At 38.9% G+C, this 18,722-nt stretch overlaps 1 protein-coding gene across 1 annotated transcript in view; it reads right to left on the reverse strand.

Annotated features, from left to right (window-relative positions):
• Window positions 1-18,722, reverse strand: part of ATP8A2 (ATPase phospholipid transporting 8A2) — a 275,818-nt gene that overhangs the window by 93,035 nt on the left and 164,061 nt on the right. Inside the window, exons 27-32 of the mRNA XM_065730191.1 lie at window positions 13,648-13,722; window positions 10,460-10,582; window positions 9,316-9,394; window positions 6,036-6,097; window positions 5,674-5,730; window positions 1,410-1,517 (exon numbers count right to left, since the gene is read on the reverse strand). Coding sequence (XP_065586263.1) covers window positions 1,410-1,517; window positions 5,674-5,730; window positions 6,036-6,097; window positions 9,316-9,394; window positions 10,460-10,582; window positions 13,648-13,722 — 504 coding nt within the window. The remainder of the gene's footprint in view (window positions 1-1,409; window positions 1,518-5,673; window positions 5,731-6,035; window positions 6,098-9,315; window positions 9,395-10,459; window positions 10,583-13,647; window positions 13,723-18,722) is intronic.

Below are 18,722 nucleotides of genomic sequence, written 5' to 3' on the forward strand. Positions count from 1 at the left end.
TATATTTTTAAAGAGTATCCAAGCAAAACCAAAACTTTATTACTGTAAATCTTTTTGTTTAGGTACCTGTAATCAATGTTCGTGAAAAAAAAAAAGCAATGTTAAGCTGAGAGTCTGACCCTTATCACCTTATCATTCATGTACCAGAAGACTGATAGGCACTAATGGCAGCACTACAATCTGCTGTGGAGGACAAACTGTTAATGGAACCACATGATAATCAGTTAAATTTCTGCCTGATACAGTTGCTGTTTCTATATGTACTGTGAAACATACAGACAACATCATGAAAAACTTTTAAAAAAAGTTAGGTTTCGTCTGTCAGCCACTTACCTGCTGATCCCAGCCTGTCCACTGTCAAATGTGTTGCAAAAAGCTGTCTGTAGATGCCTATAACAGCCTCCATCATCCCCAGTGCTTTATCAGCAATTATACAATACTGTTAGTAACACGATGATGCCAGGCTGCTCTTGTTGAGTATAAATGAGAGAATAAATTCAAAAACCTCTATTTGGTTTCTTCAAATTTGGATTATTTTAATTACTATTTTCTAGTACACAAGGATGACCTCAGTTTAACACACTTCAACTCTTTGCTAAAGCTTTGTTGCTTTTTGGGTTTTTTTTCTGTATCATACACAGCATCCTTGCTTTAAGGTCAACTCTTATGTAAAACTCTCTTTATGGGTCAATTTGACACAGGTCCACTCTGCAGGATAATTCTTTTACCATATATTTTTAAATCCTTCATTGTTCCTTGAAGCCCTCTATTTTAAATATTCACAAGGCTTCTGAGTGACTTTTACAGGCTCATGATTCAGTGTGCTCACCACAGGTTGAAATAATGACACCAAGGGGAAAAATTTCACCACCTGGAACTCAGCTGACACTGAAGGAACAAATCCAACATTCCACTGGTGTTATAGAGGGACCATTAACAGGTCAGTTTCCCTTCTGCCTCTGACCATCTCGTGCTGTTCTCAAGTCAGTTCCGATTCACTCTGAACAAATGCAGGGGAAAGGGAAAGATTTTATATGTGGAAGAGAGAATCCATAATGGAAAAAAAACCTATTAATCTAAAGCAAAAACTAAATTTGTACCTGGAGTTTTATAAAAGATGAAGTCTAACTAGGAAAGCATTAATCAAAGAGCAAATTTCACCGCTATTCAAGTGAAGTGAGACTTGCCATGAAGATTCTGCAGTGCCTATGATTGCATATGATGTCATCTTCAGGGAGAAAGAGCTCTTCTAACGAGGAGATTAAACTAGATGAATGCACAGAGCTTTAAAAAATGTTAAGTACAAGTGCTCTTAGTAGTAGACAATCCTTTACAAGCCTCTAGTGCATGTGCTGGCTGAGGCAGGGAAGCAGCCAAGCACTGCTGTGCTACCAAGCCTTCATACTGACCTGCCCCAGCATGTCGGGTGCGATGGGGAATGTGGGCCAGATGGCCGAGTAGACTCCGAAGAAGACGAGCCAGAGCAGCATGCTTCCCCAGACGGCCAGGTGACTGAACTGTCAAGGAGCAGGGAGAGGACAGTCAGTACAGTGCACTTCCCTGGCCACCTCAGCACAGTTATTTTTCTGGTCAGGTCTCTTTCAGCATCACTCCGGCCCGTCTACTGCCCTTGGTCTCAGGCCAGTTGCACAGGTTGTTTAAACAGCATAAAACAGCCTCCTCTTTAATCTCTGCCTCACAACAGGGCAGGCAGTCAGTCTTCCCAGCCAATCTGTCTTACTTGGAGCTCCAAAAACTCATCAGATTTTCCTTAGAGCTCTGATTTCTCTCATCTAGCTCCTGGTTCCCATTGTACACATGCCAGGTTCAACACATACATCAAGGTAGAATTTTTCAAAGGCACAGGTTAAAGTTCATACTGACAAATCCTTCATGTCAGAGCATATGCATACATCCATGTGCACCACACAACTTTCACTGAAGAAGGTTCAGTGTTGTGTGATACACCATCACTTAAATCATCAACAACTACTGATTAGCTTTCCTTTACTGCTTTAAAAGTGTTCTAAGTGATTTACAGATTTGCAATACGATTTACATCTTTACTGATTCTTTAATCTGCAGACTAAGAGTAAATAAAAGCAGTATCAAAGTAACCAAGAACATGTCCAGCACATAGTTCATTTCAGTTGCATTAAGGAAAGTCATTTCTCCCACACACCCAAAACTACTTTGCTATTCAAGATGATTTAAACTGTTTTATTTTTACAGTGCAGTGGATGGAATCAGTAATTCTGGTTGTAACACGCAACTGAGCTCACTGCTGGCTCCAGCTCTTTCGGATGCCATCAACTCCTGCGGCTGATGACTTTGGCTCCAACTCAGAGAAGTACCTGCATAAATCTTAATTACTACATAGATACGGCCTTAGGAACATGGCAATGAATTCATTCACTGGGGGCTGTAGTGGACTCGCAGTATGTTTGTTTAGTTCTCAGTTTTATACTTTATATTTGATGACTGTATTTGTTGACTTGTTTTTTTTTTTCTTTTTCAAACAGGGTGTCTGAGAATCAAAGCCCTAAATGGTAGGTATTGCATTCTGCCCACTGTGAGACCAAAACTTCTGGATGGGGAAGACTGCTCCTTCAGTGTAAGTACTCAGCATCTTCAGAAAGAAGAGCTTTCTCGAGCTTCTCTGGTAGAGAAAACAAACAAGCAGGGAGCCTTCAGCACCAAAGCAGACTGGCAGATAGCTCTAAGCAACTGGAGCTGGCATACAGTAGAAGCATTCATACAGCAAAACTTCAGAGGTGAAGGAAAGAATGTTCTTCCAGGTACCCTCAGAGTCAGAGTTTTCTTCATCCCTTAAGGTGGCTGGACAAGTGAGCAGGCCATGGAGTGGGCTCCTTCCAGGAGAGACGTTGTGGGCAGGAAGGTTTGTTTTCAGACTTCTCTATTTATTTGTTTCACAACTGGTAATTCAGATCCAGTTTTGAGGTGAATAAAACTAAGAGACTAGGAGATTATGTTTTTTGAACTTGGGGGAAGTTGGGGCAATTTAGTTCACTTGGTTTGCTTGCTCTTCTGAAAATAAGGGACATTTCATGCCAATATTCTGACCAGAATAAAGCCCAGCCACAGCAAGTTAACTGTGGTATTCAGCTCATCCAAAAAGAGTCCTATGAGACCTCTTAAAGAAGCCAGTCCCAAGTGGTGGCAGGAGAACAGCACCAGCCCTGCTCTCCTGAAAGTAGATGACACCTTCCTCTAAGCCACAGCCTTCCCTCCAAAGAAGTGGACACAAGACCCAGGATGGCTTGGACTGACACTTCTAAAGTGCAGACTCCTACAGGTTTTACAATTAAAAGCTGAAAAGATAAAAGTAAGCAGGGAAACCATTCAAAAATGTATTCCTATTCGTACTGTCCTAACGCTAGTGAAATATTTCGGCTCTGTTCTTTCCGTTCTGTTGCCAGGACAGTTCTTGAGTTCTAAAATTCTTCACCTGGCTCCTGCCAGCTTAGCAAAGTCTTTGCTCATTTTGTTTTCATCATCTTCTCAAGACTGTTCCAATCATCTCTTGCCACATGCCTCCCCTCACAAATACCAGGTTTGTATTTATTTGCATTAGTGCTCTACCTTTAAAAGATCTGCTTTTTGAAAGACCCCTCCTTTTCCTACTTGAAAACATTTCTTAAACACTAACCCCACCAAGCTCTGCACCCATCGCTTTCCACTGATCTATCTTTTACTGCTGAAGAACTCATGTGCAAAGCAGAGGCAAGTTTGTCAGATGTGTTAAATGGCAAAAAAAGAAATCAAGTGCTCATACATTAAAAAACCCTACACTGTGTCTTTCCTGTGCATCCAATTTATCTGAAGGGGGTTAAACATCATGGTAAAGCATCGAAGAAAGCTGTGTTTTAGAAAAGCCTGCTGCACTGTTATATACAGGCATCCTGAACATAAAGTTGCTCTAATAGGTGGATTTTATTTTTTGTCATGTTACTGCTTTTACCAAAGCCTTTCTTTCTACACAGCCTACTGGGTATCTCTGCAACACTGAATCTGTGTTTCCTATTTAAAGCTTTCAGCTGAACCCAACACGTCTCCCAAGTGGCAGTGTCCCTCTCAGCCTGAAGAACAAATTGCATGTAACCAATCCAGCTGATGACGGAGAAGAGGCTTAACTCAATGTCAAACATTTAATACTCTTCAAGTAACCTAAAGATTCTTTGTTTGTTGATTCACTCGCAGCTGAAATAATAATTGTAATATCAGATTCCAAGATTATGAGAATCACTTGGTCCAAGCAATGGGACAGGAATTACAGCATATATAGAAAAAATTGATTATAAATACAAACATTTTTCTGCATAGAACAATAACTTCCAGTATAAAATGTGACTGTTCAAGAACATTGAGATCTACTAAACATTGTGATATCTTTTAAATAAAGTTAGGAAAGGGGGAATCATTATTATTCCCAGGTGACTGAAAAGACATCATTTACTCAGGAAAGGGGAGAGAGGAGAAAGCATCAAATAAGTCAAATGTAACAGGATCTAAACAGGCTCATATGCCTCCACTGCAGATTTGAATAAGTCATCTTTCAGTGCATAGGGGATTAATTTGTTTCTAACTACTTTTGCATTTTAAAATGTTGGTATACAACAAAAAAACTGCGCCTAAGCAACAACAAAAAAAAAGGTTTTATTTTTCTGATAAGTGAATGAGGCAGAAAGCATTAGCATTTCCCTAATAATTAAATAACCCATACAGATAGTATTTCATCTTTAAAATTCAGAGCAGACATCAGCTCATTAATCTAACAATTCCTCTGCGAGGAACGAAAGGAAACATTTTACAACTAATAGGAGCAATGAGGTTATGAGATTTAGCCAAGTCCCTACAGAAAACTGATAGAATATGGGGCTCCTCAAAACAGCTTGGTCTCGAGGGCACTATGTCTTAGAACATGCTGAAAACTAGATTTCCATAAGGCACCTCATATGGGTGTGGAGAAACAGGGACTCCACCAGCATCACAGTATTTGTGTTTTCATGAGGTTTAGACAAAGGAAGAAAAGTGCTGGAGCTCCATCAACACAGGAACCCTCCTACCACCCTTATTCTTTCGAGGTCACTGCCCTGGCAGATTCTGACACCTACCAATAACAGAGCACTCACTCACTGCAAGTAAATTACTAAAATCTAGGAATCAACACAAGTGTTTGACAAACATCCCTTATTTATTACTGAAAGTTTCCAAACAAACATTCTCAACCAGTGTGATGTCACCATTGCTTTTTACTAACTTCAAAGTATTTCCCAAAACCCATTTGTGTATCTGTGGGCAGACATCATTCACTATTGCATTAATTTTTAAAGGAGCTACGGAGTAAAAAGATGTTGCTCTTAAGCAATTTCTTGCTAAATTTCTACCACCTGTTTCTAAATTTTCAGAATGTTGGCAAAATACTTTTAGCTGTCTACTCTTCCTACTTCTGACAGGATGCTCCTTTTTTAACATGTCTTTGGAATGCATTCATTCTTCTCTCCTGTGGTTATGGAACTTAGTCTGTCCTTAAATACAAGATGCAATTAAATTACTGCAGCCTCAAATGATTTTTATTACTACTTTTCTGTACTAATGCTAATCAGAGAAAAATGCATGCTAATAAAATAAAAGCTAATCAAGAATACTTACTCTAGTCCATGCAGTTGTTTCCAAGCCAGCTTTCAGGCAAACAGTAACTACAACATACTGCAAGGGGAAAAGACAAAAGACAGCTTCAGTATCAGCACTCTCAAATCTGGAAATGCTCACAGCCCAATCTCCCTTTTAACACCTAAAAATGGAAGTACCATCTAGGTACCAACCCGCCTTTTGGAGCCTTTGCAGCCGGGGTGGTGGAAGGACAGGAGATACTGTGTAAGAAAATGAACGTGGGTCAAAAATCAGCCTCACAACATAGGTATGACTTCGTTTAAACTTTCTTCTGATTTACATAATTCTCTGACAGTATAAAAAAATGACCATTCAAAAATGTCTTGGATACATAAACTTACAGTATAAACTATGTTCCCAACAAATAAATAGTCGATTCCCTGCCCATTTGTGAATACTGCATCTGAAAAAGAAAAATTGTCACATTTGTTAACCAGTTTATCAACAGAATAAGCATCAAGGAGATTTTGAGGAGGCTAGACAGTAACTGGTTCTAAACTCGTCTTCGGGAATGTCAAAGAGCACTTTTAGAAGCTCTGACTTACTGGTAATGCACCAGGTGTGCTAAGCAAGACATGATGTTCACACAGAATGTGTATACACAGTTCTACTTGCCAGAAGCCGTCAGCAGAAGAGGAAACTTTTGCCAGGCACTAATGTGTAATTTGTCTCTAAGAGCTGAGGTAGGTCAGCATCACTTCTTCTGTGGCTATCTGTTCTGTGCTACTCATTGACAGCTCTAACAAATTCCATTGTGAATAAAGTCTATATATGACTCGAGGTGTGCTGAAATAAAGCTGCATTTATAGAGTGATCTTTTGCAGTTTTCTCTTAAGAGCACATTTAATACCTAAAATACCTCACTGGAGGTTAATTCAGTAACTGAGCAGCACTCGGTCCTCCACACGCTTTCTCTTAGTCAAGTGTGCAGAAGGGTAAGTACATGTTAATCTATCACTTGCAAGTGCCAACCTTGGCAATGCTTCAAATGTCTGTTTAGTCTTTCTTAGTCCATGCTGAATAAAACCGGAACACCAGGAAAGCACACTCAACAGCTACACTAAGGCCAGATGAACTCATACTCACAGGAACTTTCAAGCATTACTCAAGCATGATAAGTACTGGTATTTTCACAGGTTTTAAGACAACTGCTAAAGAAATACACAAACAGCAGGGATGAAAAAGGCTTAAGATAAAACCCTTGGACTTGTTCCTAAACACATACTGCCTAGTACAGTGCTTCTACTATGAGGGTACCACTTTGCTAGGTTTATTTGCAAAACTGGATCTGACACTGTAAAACCAGGGTCACCTACTTAGTGAACTATGTTCCTGTAAAGTAAGTCTCCAGGATCAGCAAATTTTGAAGTCAACAGAGAAAAACCCTGACAGCCTGACCTCTGGTGAAGACTCTGTTAAAGGTTCAGCCAATGCAGCTGCCCATGCTACTTGAGAGGGCTTGCATCTACAATCACTGCATGTGTTTTCCTCTGAACAACTGACAGATTCTGAGTATCTTCCACTGATTCTATACTGTAGCTTTTCTTTCCATTTTGAACCCAAACTACTAAGAAACAGCATCAGATATACTAATCACAAACAGCAGATCAAGACCAAAAATCTGATCCAGGCTGCCCAACAATAGATTTGATCTTTAGCCACAGTCATCTCTACCAGCCCATTTTTTCTCCTGGTGCTCTGTAGCCTCAGAAACATACATAGTGTTTACAAATGCACTAAATCCTGGTGATGTCTAAAGTCTCAGTTTACTGACAAAGAGACATGTCTAAAAACATATCTGTTTTGATAGCTCTACAATAAATGTATCTAACAACTCTGACAGTATCTTGCTCTGGCACAACACCACAGTTTACATTTAAGTAATGGAGTAAAATTTGCTGCAAGTCTCAATTTTCTGAAGTCACGCAGTAATGTGACAATGTAATATATATATATTTTTTTCAGCTTTCCATGACCTTCCACTTCAGGAGGATAAGCAGTTGTGAAATGAATGATATTTCCATTAATGAGGACAGATGTTCAGTGAACACATCTTTTTAAAGCTATACCAGTGTCCATTTGCTGAACATATGCACATCAGTTTCTAAGGAACTCGAGAGGTTAAAAAACATCCCAGTGAGAATGGCACATTTTTGTCTATGGCACTGGCATCTCTTTTTAATTTTGAAATATGGAGAAACTGGAAAATTCAATATTTGTTCCTCTTTGGAAAGCAAGCTAAGCAACCTATTGAAACGATCTCAGAAAGAAAGTTACCATGTGAGCAGGTGACTATTTCAGACTTTACATTTCAGCTGTTTAAAGCAAAAGTGTGTCATCTACTTCGGAACTGAGTAGTCAGAAAAGTATTTATGGAAGACGGAAACAGAAAGCGTAGTCTGCAACTACTGCAGACATCAGCCCAGAATAGCTCAAGTTGGATTTAAAGAGGAGCTATTCAAGATTAACATTTCCCACAAAAATAGTGAAACAGAACAACCCCAGACCCCCCAAAGCAAAACAAAGACCAATGAAACAAAAACAACCTCTCTCCTCCTAAACTGAAACAGAGCTCTCAGTCCACAAGCAGAGGAAAGGGAGGTCTCTTTCTTGTACGGTCTATCACACACTGTGTGAAGTTGTCACTGAGGATATTACCCTGAAGTATTACTGAACCAGGTAAAGAGAAACATGAACCTGCCTCCTCCGTATCTCCACCATCATGCCCCTTTGATGTGAGCATTCATCTTCCTTTCCTTTTACCTTTCCTTTTCCCCAATTAACCCACCCTCAAACTGAGAAGGTTCTTGAAATCAATGTTTCCAGATAAGTGTTTGTTTTGAAAAACTCGTGCTTTTGACAGATCCTACCCTCTTTCCCCAAAATTCCTTGTCTGATCATGTCCCATTTCTTAATACAGTAAAACAGATTTCCCAGATTTTCCCTGCCCACACAATTATTATTGTAAATCTAAGTAGGAACTATATGGGATTTACTGTTCCATGAATTACTGTGCAGTTGCATTACATTTCACAGAAAGTAAGCCTTAGTAAATTTGGTTCACATAACAGAAAGTCTTGTTTTTCTAATATCTGACTCATGATCTGATCTTTTTCAATCCAGGCAATTCACTTCTTCCACAGACTTCAGTGGTAATGAAATCTCACTCTTTCACTCTATATTTTACAGTTCTGAATTATGGAACGGGAAAGATCCAGAAAGATAAAACGAACAGTTGTAATACAGCTACCAGCTGCTTTAAGAAATACTGCAAAAACATTATACAGTAAAAAGTTGGGATCTAAGCACGTCAATGAAAAAAATCAGGTGTCGTACAGAATGTTGCTAGTGTTTGAGTAAGACTTTGGCAAAGCAGTAGTATAATTTCTTAAAGCAGTAGTATAAATTCTTAAGTATTAAAGTCGTTACATGAACAATAATTAAGTTAAATAGGAATAAACTCAGGAAGCCATTTGACAACCAGCCACGAACAGCAGCTAGAGTCCACTGAACTGTCAGTATTATTTTCTTAGAACTTGTCACGACTTCCAACTCTGCAAACACACTGGCTTTCTGAGACAGAACATCAGTTACTGACGTAAGAAATAATGAAGCAGTTACCATGCTCCAGTACTTTCAGTGGAAACCAGAAGAGAATGATGGAATGGATCAAGGCATTGATGCAGTGACCCCAGAAAACCTGAGGGAAAACAAACCAAGTCATCAGTAAAGTCCAAAACTCTTGACCTCTCTCTAACTCCCAACAAATGCTTCATTGTGCAGTTTAGAGTCTGACAATATTTTTCCTGAAGTGAAATACCTAAACTTTCCTAAGATCCATTTCCTCCTACAGTTTCTGCTCTGTCACAAGAAAACACTGGTCCAGTTGGACAGTTTTATTCTAACAAGTTAAAATGTAACAGGCAAGCAGACTTGCAACTTTAGATCTTTATCAAAATACAGCAGACAGATGGAGTAACCTTTCTTTAATTATCTCAAAGAAAGATTTTAAAGGACGGATTCTATGCCATGAAGTGTTTTATTTTCTTTTAAGAGGCAAATACTTTCTATGCTCTGTGATTTTTAAACTTACAGATAAAGAAGTTTTATACAAACTTGAGCTTTATGTGCTCAACAATTTCCTCCTCCCTCCTCTCTAATCAAAGCAGTCTTACAGTCTCCCTGATTCAGAAGTAAGTTTAAACGTGCCTGTTATGGAATAAACACAGAATTCCAGTGCTGGCACTTTCTGGCACGTAAAATAGCAAAATGAAATAAAAAGCGTTTTTCAAAAGTTCAAGTCAAAATAAATCAATTTTTGTTTTCCAATTTTTATTTTCTCTAATAATAGAGAGGAACAGATTAACTGTGAAAAAGCTCTCTAGTAGGAAGTGTTATGACAACCTCTATATCGAATAAATCTGGATGAAGTCATCCAGTTTCTACAAAAATGGAAAGATAACCATTTTTTAGTTGTTTAGAAGGTCATATTCAGATACAAATGTTATTTGAAATCACAGTTCATAGATACTTCAGGACAAGTTTCAGTTGAAACCACATCTGAAAATCCTCACTTAAAAACAAAGAGTTTGTTTTGTTGTTGGCCGTTTTTAAAACAAAATATAATCCCTTTGAAAGCAACAATCCTGTTGCAGCATCATAGTATAAAACAGAAGTGACTGTGGGGAGTAAGTTATTTTGTGATGAAATAGACCTGGAAAATACTTTTCCATGTTATTCTGTAAGAAACAGATTGTTCTCTTACCCTTGTGTTGAACCCATCTGCATTCTGAGTAATTTTGTATAGCTGTGGAAATCTAAGCATACTATCTTGAGTACACGATCGCTCAAAAATTCCCAGAGTGAAGGGTGGCAATGCTGTGAAAATCTGCAAAGCAAGCAAACGCTAATTAAAAGCGGCTATGAGTTTTAAGTGGATCCCTGATAATATTTCAGTGTGCAGTCAACAGCAAAATTCCCAGACACTTCACTGAAGATGCATTACCAACTGGTGTGTTGACATCATTTTCAAATGTCCAAACAAATCCATGCATGAATTTCAGCCATCTGTAACTATCAAGTATTGACTTACAAAGAAAAGAAGCATAAATGAAAGTTGGTATTACTAACCAAGCAGCTTACATTCAAGCAGTTAGCTATCAGTGTTTCTGATGTAGCACCTCTTCTAGGGAGGGTAAGCCACATCAGAGTGGAAAGGAAAGGCAATGTACTTTTTCAAAAAGGCCTTGAGGGAATGGGTTCAAACACAACCACATTTGTAGGCATAATTAAATATGTAATACACTTAACCAAAGCTAAGTTTATAAACAAAGCAAACATTAACTCACATTAACAATACACTGAAAAACAACAGCCATTCTCTGTTGCAGTACTTCAGGAATTTTCCAGCCAGGCACGGCCTGACAGGAACAAATTAACCATACTGTGAGCCCCTATTTCTGACTGTTTACTGATGACCAAGGCTTGGAAGTCTTCCAGGAGAGGCAACAGAACTCTGCCAGAATCACAGCAAGACAGACCCTGCTGAATCACTGCTGAATCCTACATCACTCTTCTTCAGGTGCTTCCAGGATCTGAGGCAGTTCATTTAAAGCCACCTCGGGAATAAATGTTCCTTGCTGTCTGTTGTCATACACAGTGAAAATGTCACCAGTATGCTTAACTTTAGTCACATCATTTTACATTAACTTTGTATCTGAAAATTAATTCCTAACCCTATTTTTATATATGCATATTTAACAGTTCAAGAAGAGTTCAGCTAGCAGCTTCAGGTGAAGAAGTATGTTTCAATTATGGACTCTTGTTTCCAGTGAGGAGCTGGCAGTTGGAGAACAGACAAAAAGCAGCAAGGAGGACCAGACACCAGCAAGAGGCAATTGTTTCATCCCTGGAACCAACTTCTTTTGTTCAGAAAGTGATAAATCAGACGGTTAAACTGTTGGTGGGCAGAGCTAGAACTAAGACTGCTGGTTCAACATATTGTAATACATTACATGTTCTCATATGCCTTTAAGATATTTCCCCATAAGTTTTTTCATGTTTCTTCAGACACTTCCCAATTAAATCAAGACACTACTGTAGAGGGGGTTTTGTCTTTTTTTTTTTTTTTTAATATGAAAGGAAGATTCCAGTATGGAATCAAAGATTCACCAAACCTGGAAAAGACCTCCAAGATCATCCAGTCCAACCACCCACTTGCCACCACAATTCCCCCACTAAATCACATTCCTTAGTACCACATCTAAATGTTTCTCAATCAACTCCAGGGATGGTGATTCCATCACTTCCCTGAGCAGCCCGTTCCAGTGCCTGACTGCTCTTTCAGAGAAGAAATTCTTCCTAATTTCCAACCAAAATCTGCCTGGTGCAATTTGAGGCCATTCTCTCCAGCCCTGTTGCAAGTCCAGTATAAACCTGATATAGCTGTAGATGTGTCTGCTCACTGCGGGTGAGGTGGACTAGATGATCTTTAAGTGTCACTTCCAATTCAAATGATTCTATGATTCTATAAATGCTGGAAGCACAATGCTACTAACATTTCCTACATTTTACATTTTAATGAGACTGCTCCTGAAGAAGAGGGTTAATTAACACGGAAAGGAAGAGTTAAACTCCACTTAAAAACCCAACTCCTTCAAATTATGGAAGTCCTTAATACCCCACCAGCATTTGATTCTCTGGGATTCCATGGGACCAGTTCTACTTTTAGAAAATACTGCCCTTATGAAACAAGGATTATTTTATACTCCGCTGATTCTCTATGATGAGCCTCATCCAGGAGCTTTAAATGCAGGGTACATAGATCCATCAAACCAGGTTTAAAGATAATAGATGCAAATATCTAACCATGAGTGACAGACTGTGCAACAGCCAGGAAATGAGGGTGAAGAGGAAGTGGAAAATCCCTGAATTAATGCCTTCCATGGAGAGTATGAAATCTTACAGCACATGAGGGTTTGTGCCATCATTTTTAAGATTACAGAAATGTGACAGAAGTGTTTCCATTAATACTACTCACTGATAATTTGCTGGCTTTTTCTGTATTTCCATATATTTAGAAGGAGTCTGATTAAAAAAGAAAAAAAATATTTCCTCCCTCTAAAGAGAAATGCAAACGATTTTTCAAAGCTGATGAAACTGACATTATAAACGCAGCCATCAGCTACATTACAAATATAACACTTGAAAATACCAGCACAGGCCTATGGTATGAAGTGAAATGTGGCCCAAGAGATCTTCCAGGCTTTAATCAGATTAAGGTTATTGATAAAATCACATGATACAGTGTGGGACCCTGAAAAGCACAGCTAATATCTGAAAGCACTCCTGGAACAACACATCCTGCACTTGGTTACAGTGAGGAATGCCAGTTATATTGAGTGCTGCTTCCAGTTCTTTACTGACTCATTACAGAGTGCATGATGCTTCCCCAAACATCTAATTCTTACAGGATCCGAGAGGAAGTCTTCTGTACTTTCTAACTATACGCCAGTAAATGCTTCAGTATGTTTTTGCATGGACCAAAATCACTGGGACAATGCTGTATTCCGAAAAGAAAACAATAAAAACACAAAGACTAAGACTTTATATCTATTTTGAACATTAGTAAAGCATCTCAGTACAAGAGAAGAAAGATGCTTTAAAAGAGAAAACAAAATTATGTCTAAAAGATACAGTCTGATGAAGTTTTAGTAAGCTAAGCACTTAACGTGTTGAAGGCATCTCTCAAAATTTATTTTTCAGAATTTATTTTTGTTATTAAAAACATCATTCAATACGCTTTTCTTTCTATAGCTCAGGGTAGATCAAAATGGCTTTTACAAGTGAATTTGTCTCTCCTGACATACATTTAGATAGTTACCTCGGAGAGACGGGACAGAGCACACTAACACACATCCCAAGCAATACCAATTCAAAACATGCAGCACTTACCACATTATACAGTCCAATGCACCATCGCTCAAATAAGATCTGCCCAGAGAATCCATTAACGAAAGCAAACCAAAGCTGAAACAAAGAAAGACAGGTTACAAGAAGCTTTAGATTACTACTGCAGTAAATGTTTCATCTACAGTAGAGGAGGAGGATATGGAACACAGACCACCATCTGGAGACAGCTGCTTGTCACGCTCTAAAAATAATTATCAGCAGTGCCAGAAAGTTACTCTCTTCCAAAATCTTAGATTTTAAATACTGCCAGAGTACTGCTTGTTTAAAATAAAATACTCAGGTGATGGAGCAATTTACTGAACATGAATCATTACTCTAAAAAAACAAATGGCCTCCAACTACTTCTGAAGTCTCACTGCTGGCAAAGTAACATGCTTGAAGCCACAAGATAACCTGCTTTCCATCAGAGCCAAGTATCAGAATTTTCATGTTAGCTGTCTTCTGATGAATGCTCTGTTTGACTTGTATTCTATTTTAGTTACAGACCCAGAATTAGAGGTACTGTGATTCATCAGTTACATAATTACAATTTTATTGTCTGCGTGACAGTAATTTTTATTTAACAAAAATAAATTAAGAATTAAACGATGTTAGAAGTTGCACAAAGATTCTGTGTTGTCTCCATCCTTTCACAAGTCTATGAAACCCAGCTGGAAGAGCCCTGAGCCACCTGGTTCAAGCTCAGCACTGACTCCACTTTAAGCAAAGGGATGGACTGGGCAGCCTCCGAGCTCCCTTCTGAGATGACTGTAACACCATGGTGCCAGAAGACTGCTATATGCAGCATTGTGTGTCAACTCTTTCCAGAATGTAATTGGACCTACTTCCTTAATCCTACTTTTAATCTTGCTGAAGCAGCTTTTTAAAATAAGAAATGCTTTACTAAGTTGGAACAAAGTTTCTTTCTCAGTCAGTGTGCACTTCAGTGACTAAGAAAAGAATAAGAAGGGAAAGAATTGTGCTTTTCCAAGGGATGTGAATCATTGCACTTATCTGTCAAAGGAGCATTCTGAATTTGTGATCACTGTCCCTTTCAGAGTTCATTTGTAAAATCTATTTGGGCTCAACAGTGCACCAGGACGTTTAGTTTAAAATCACAGTTCAAACACCACCATTGTTAACATACTTAACGTTTACATTGCTATTTTACGTTTCACTGACCGACAGTTCACGGCACTCACCGACAGAGCTCCGTCCTGACCCTGTTCTATCAGTGATGTAGCAGTACTCCTGCCAGCATCACTTATTCTCTGGTTCATCTGTAATTTGCACAATACATAATTTGCCCTTCCAAAATAACTCAGATAGGATTTACTTAGCTGTATACCATTTGGACTCTGCTTTTACTCAAAATGGTTATAGAATAACCAGGAAAGAGAAAGTAAGATGACAGCATCAAGACCTGCAACTGCTTTCATGAATCTGGTATCTAAGTAGACTGGGTCTCATCAGCACAGGACAAAAACAACTTAAGGGGTGATTTAATTGACAAGATTGACAAGACCCAGCAGTTTCATTCTATTTCCAGTTAGCTGAAATGCATCAGCCTTGTATAATCTACAAAAATGTATACCTAATTCCTAAAATCCAATTTCCTCTTTCATTCACTCTGTCAATCATACATAAATTTAAATTAAATAAATGTTCATCTCTCCAGTTCTTGTAAGGTTTTTCAGAGAAAAGGGCAGAAAAAAAAATCATACTCTAGACTCCAACCTTTTTCATCATTTTTACTTCTACCATCAGTACTTGGAGTGGTCAACACACTCCCATTTTTACACTCTGGACCCAACTAATGGCCCAAAGCAGCACACTGACCAGCCTCACTCAGACTTGGAGAGTTTTAACTAACTGCATACCTCTGTTCTTTAAATGAAAACTATGGAAGACCTTGGGAAACAATTCTTTTGTGGCTGGCAGGTGAGGAATGCTAAGGGATTTGATTTAGTACTTGGGTAGGGATAGTGATAGGAGGATGGTTGGACTAGATGATCTTGTAGGTCCTTTCCAACCTTATGAACCTATGAACCTATGACAGCTTCTTCTGGCAAGAATTCAAGCTTCAGACAAGCTTCCTCCTCAGCATTTAGCAGTGATCACCTAGGCACTCATCACCTCCATGCCTCTTGCAGTTTACTGCAAGCATAAATAAGGGCAACAATCTGAAAAACTTAAGTAGCTCACAAACCACAAGCCTGTCTGCCTATTTGGCAACCTCAGCCCATGCTCTGCTCAGTTTCCTAGATCCCACCAGGCAAAACAGAACTTCTGAGGATTAGTGGCCAACACTGAGGCCTTTTATGACACTGGCTCATGGTACTTCGGATATCGTTGCTGTATGAAGCCATAGCCTCTCAGAGGTAGTCAGCAACAGACATCCTTGATTTTCCATTGGGCAGGTGAAATAAAGCAGTCAGACTTGCTGTAGCTGGCTCACAGCTAGGAAATGAGCCCCAAACCAGGCAAAGCTATTATATTTCATTCACATTTCCCATAAAAATATTAGCAGTAATGAAATGAACATACAATTATGTAAAACCTGGAGAAAGCCATGCTATTAAGAGTCTTACAAAGCAGTAGATAGACTGTTGGAAGTATGAAAGACACCCTCTCCACAAGGCCATTCTTTCTAACTAAGAAAGTAGCTATCTTGCCACAACTGGGTGATGCAGAAGCCATTAAAGACCTTGCTAAAAAGCCCCTGAGATTTGTAAGTTACTATATAGGAGACTATCAAAATGGATGTTTCTCACTGTGGTAATTATTTAAGTGCCACAATCTTTAGTCTTCTGAAGTCTGCCTTTACCTTGTATGAATTTTCTGCAGAAAAGCACTATCCTTATTTCAAGACTGCTATGATTTTGGTGGGCAAGAACTAACTGTTAGCAACTTAAACGTTCAGCTATTTCAAAATCTGAACCTGTTTACCTTTTGGCAGGATCCACACAGGTGAAAATTAGAAGTGAGTACATTCCCCACTCCTCCCCATGCCAGTGTGCACTGCACTCTCAAATTACAACACAAAGAAAGAATAACACCTATGCTTGGCTCCACCAGGCCTTCACATTATCCAGTGCCAATCAACAGAAAGAACGTTGTGCACTTCCTTAGTACCTTCATGTCAAGATCAACAAATCAGACACTTCGCATGAAATACACAATTATTTTGCATTTAGCACAAGCCATAGATTGGTACATGTAGTTTAAGCACTAGCTGTTTGTAGAGAGCATGGTACTCTTTAAGGTCAGCAAAGAAAAAAATACCATCAATATTCCTGTTAACAAAATAGACTAAATAGATTTGAAGTTTCAACAACCCATGCTTGACTCAGACTTGGTAAGCTGGCAGGAAAACTTGCCAAGTCTGCCGGGCTTGCCAAGCTCCGGGGGTTTGCAGGGCTCAACTACAGCACTGCTATGAACACACAGACCCAAAGTCATTAAAACGCTTTTCTGGCTGGAAAAAAAGAAATCTTTTTCCCTTTAACTATTACCTGACCGTCAAAAACCTGGAAAAGCTTACTTGTAACTCAGCTACATGATACGTATTTTTCTCTCAAGAAACAAGAAGTCCAATTTAAATGTAAAGAAATTTAGACCTAAGGCTGAAAGCTGAGCTGATATTTTACTGCACTTTATTATAGCTGATATTGCAAAGATCTGAAACCAGTAGGCATTGCACACAAAGGAAGTGGAACATGCTGCAAACTGAACAACAGCCCATATTTCCCACCTTGAAGTGTGGCTGCATTGTTCAAATACAAACCCCCTGGTGCTGGAGCACTCTGTGTCAGCTGTGATGTGGGCATTTTGCCACTAGAGAAGGGAAAAAAAAGAGAGAGAGAGAGAGAGGAGGAGGAAAAAAAATAAAATCAGACTGCTGCCTCCTTCCAGAGGTCAATGAAAGCCAACAGATGGTAATACTTGGTTAATATTGACTTGAGCTGCAGGCAAACGTAGGATCCTGAGGTAAAACAGTCTTGCACTGCCATTATTTTGAGCCACACAGCCTATCCACCTGCTCTGAAGTGTATTTTGAGAAAAGATCAAGTATTATTTTCTAAAAATATTCCCACTTGAGAGAGTTGGAAGGCAATTTTAATTGCATTATTGCTTCATGCATAATTACCGCAACATTAATACTTGAAATAGTAGGAACTAATTTATTTAAGTGCTCTAAGGCACTGGGATAGAAAACGATCCATTCTAAACGTGTATATTTATGATGTCTTGATAATAGACAGCTTAACGAGTACTAGAAATGTTTTCCCAATTCTGCTAAAGGGCACAGAAAGCTAATGTAGTCAGGGTATCAACAATTGCCACAGGCACCAATTACAGCCAGCCTGGATGCCTTTACTGCTCAGAAATGAGTTAAATTCTCAAAATAGCCTCTCTCAGCACACACACATTTTGCACGTTCACACCGAATGGGCTCATTTACAGTTTGCCTAATAAAGCAGGTTTGTGAATCTCCTGTGCACTTCATTAATAATGTATCCTGATTAAAAACCCCTCGTTACAGATGCCTCTCTCAACGCAAGGCTCTTACTCCTGCTGAAATGCACATGGCCTTAAAATAATCCCTTCATTAGAGAGGATACAGCACCAATTCTGTAATATAGGTAGAGAGCCCTGATAATAAGATTTGACAGAGTAGGCATGTCTGCCTGAGACTTGCTCAGTCTGCCAGGAAATATTTCCCCCATTAGCTGTGTGAGGAAAACAGATCTATAATTTTCAACTGAAACCATTCTCCCTAGGTCTGTGCACCCAAACAAGTGCACCTCTAAGCTTAGAATTGTCTTCCACCTTCTCTGCCAAACATTAGCAATTATTTTAAAAGCTGCATGCTGCTCATTAAAACACGCTCATTAAAAAAAAAACAAACAACTATGCATTTTTACTGCAAAGCTTGGTCAGATAAACTGATATCAAAGCAACCAATACTACAGAGATTTCCTGGTTTTAAACACTAATTTATTAAGTAAGCCTGAACAGCTATTATTTCTTTTATTGCCAACTACAAATACATTTCAGCATCATAAAAAGCAGTT

This window comes from Cyrtonyx montezumae, unplaced genomic scaffold (assembly GCF_038088225.1).
Source record: "Cyrtonyx montezumae isolate F1298 unplaced genomic scaffold, pur_monq_1.0 scaffold_12, whole genome shotgun sequence".
NCBI lineage: Eukaryota > Metazoa > Chordata > Aves > Galliformes > Odontophoridae > Cyrtonyx > Cyrtonyx montezumae.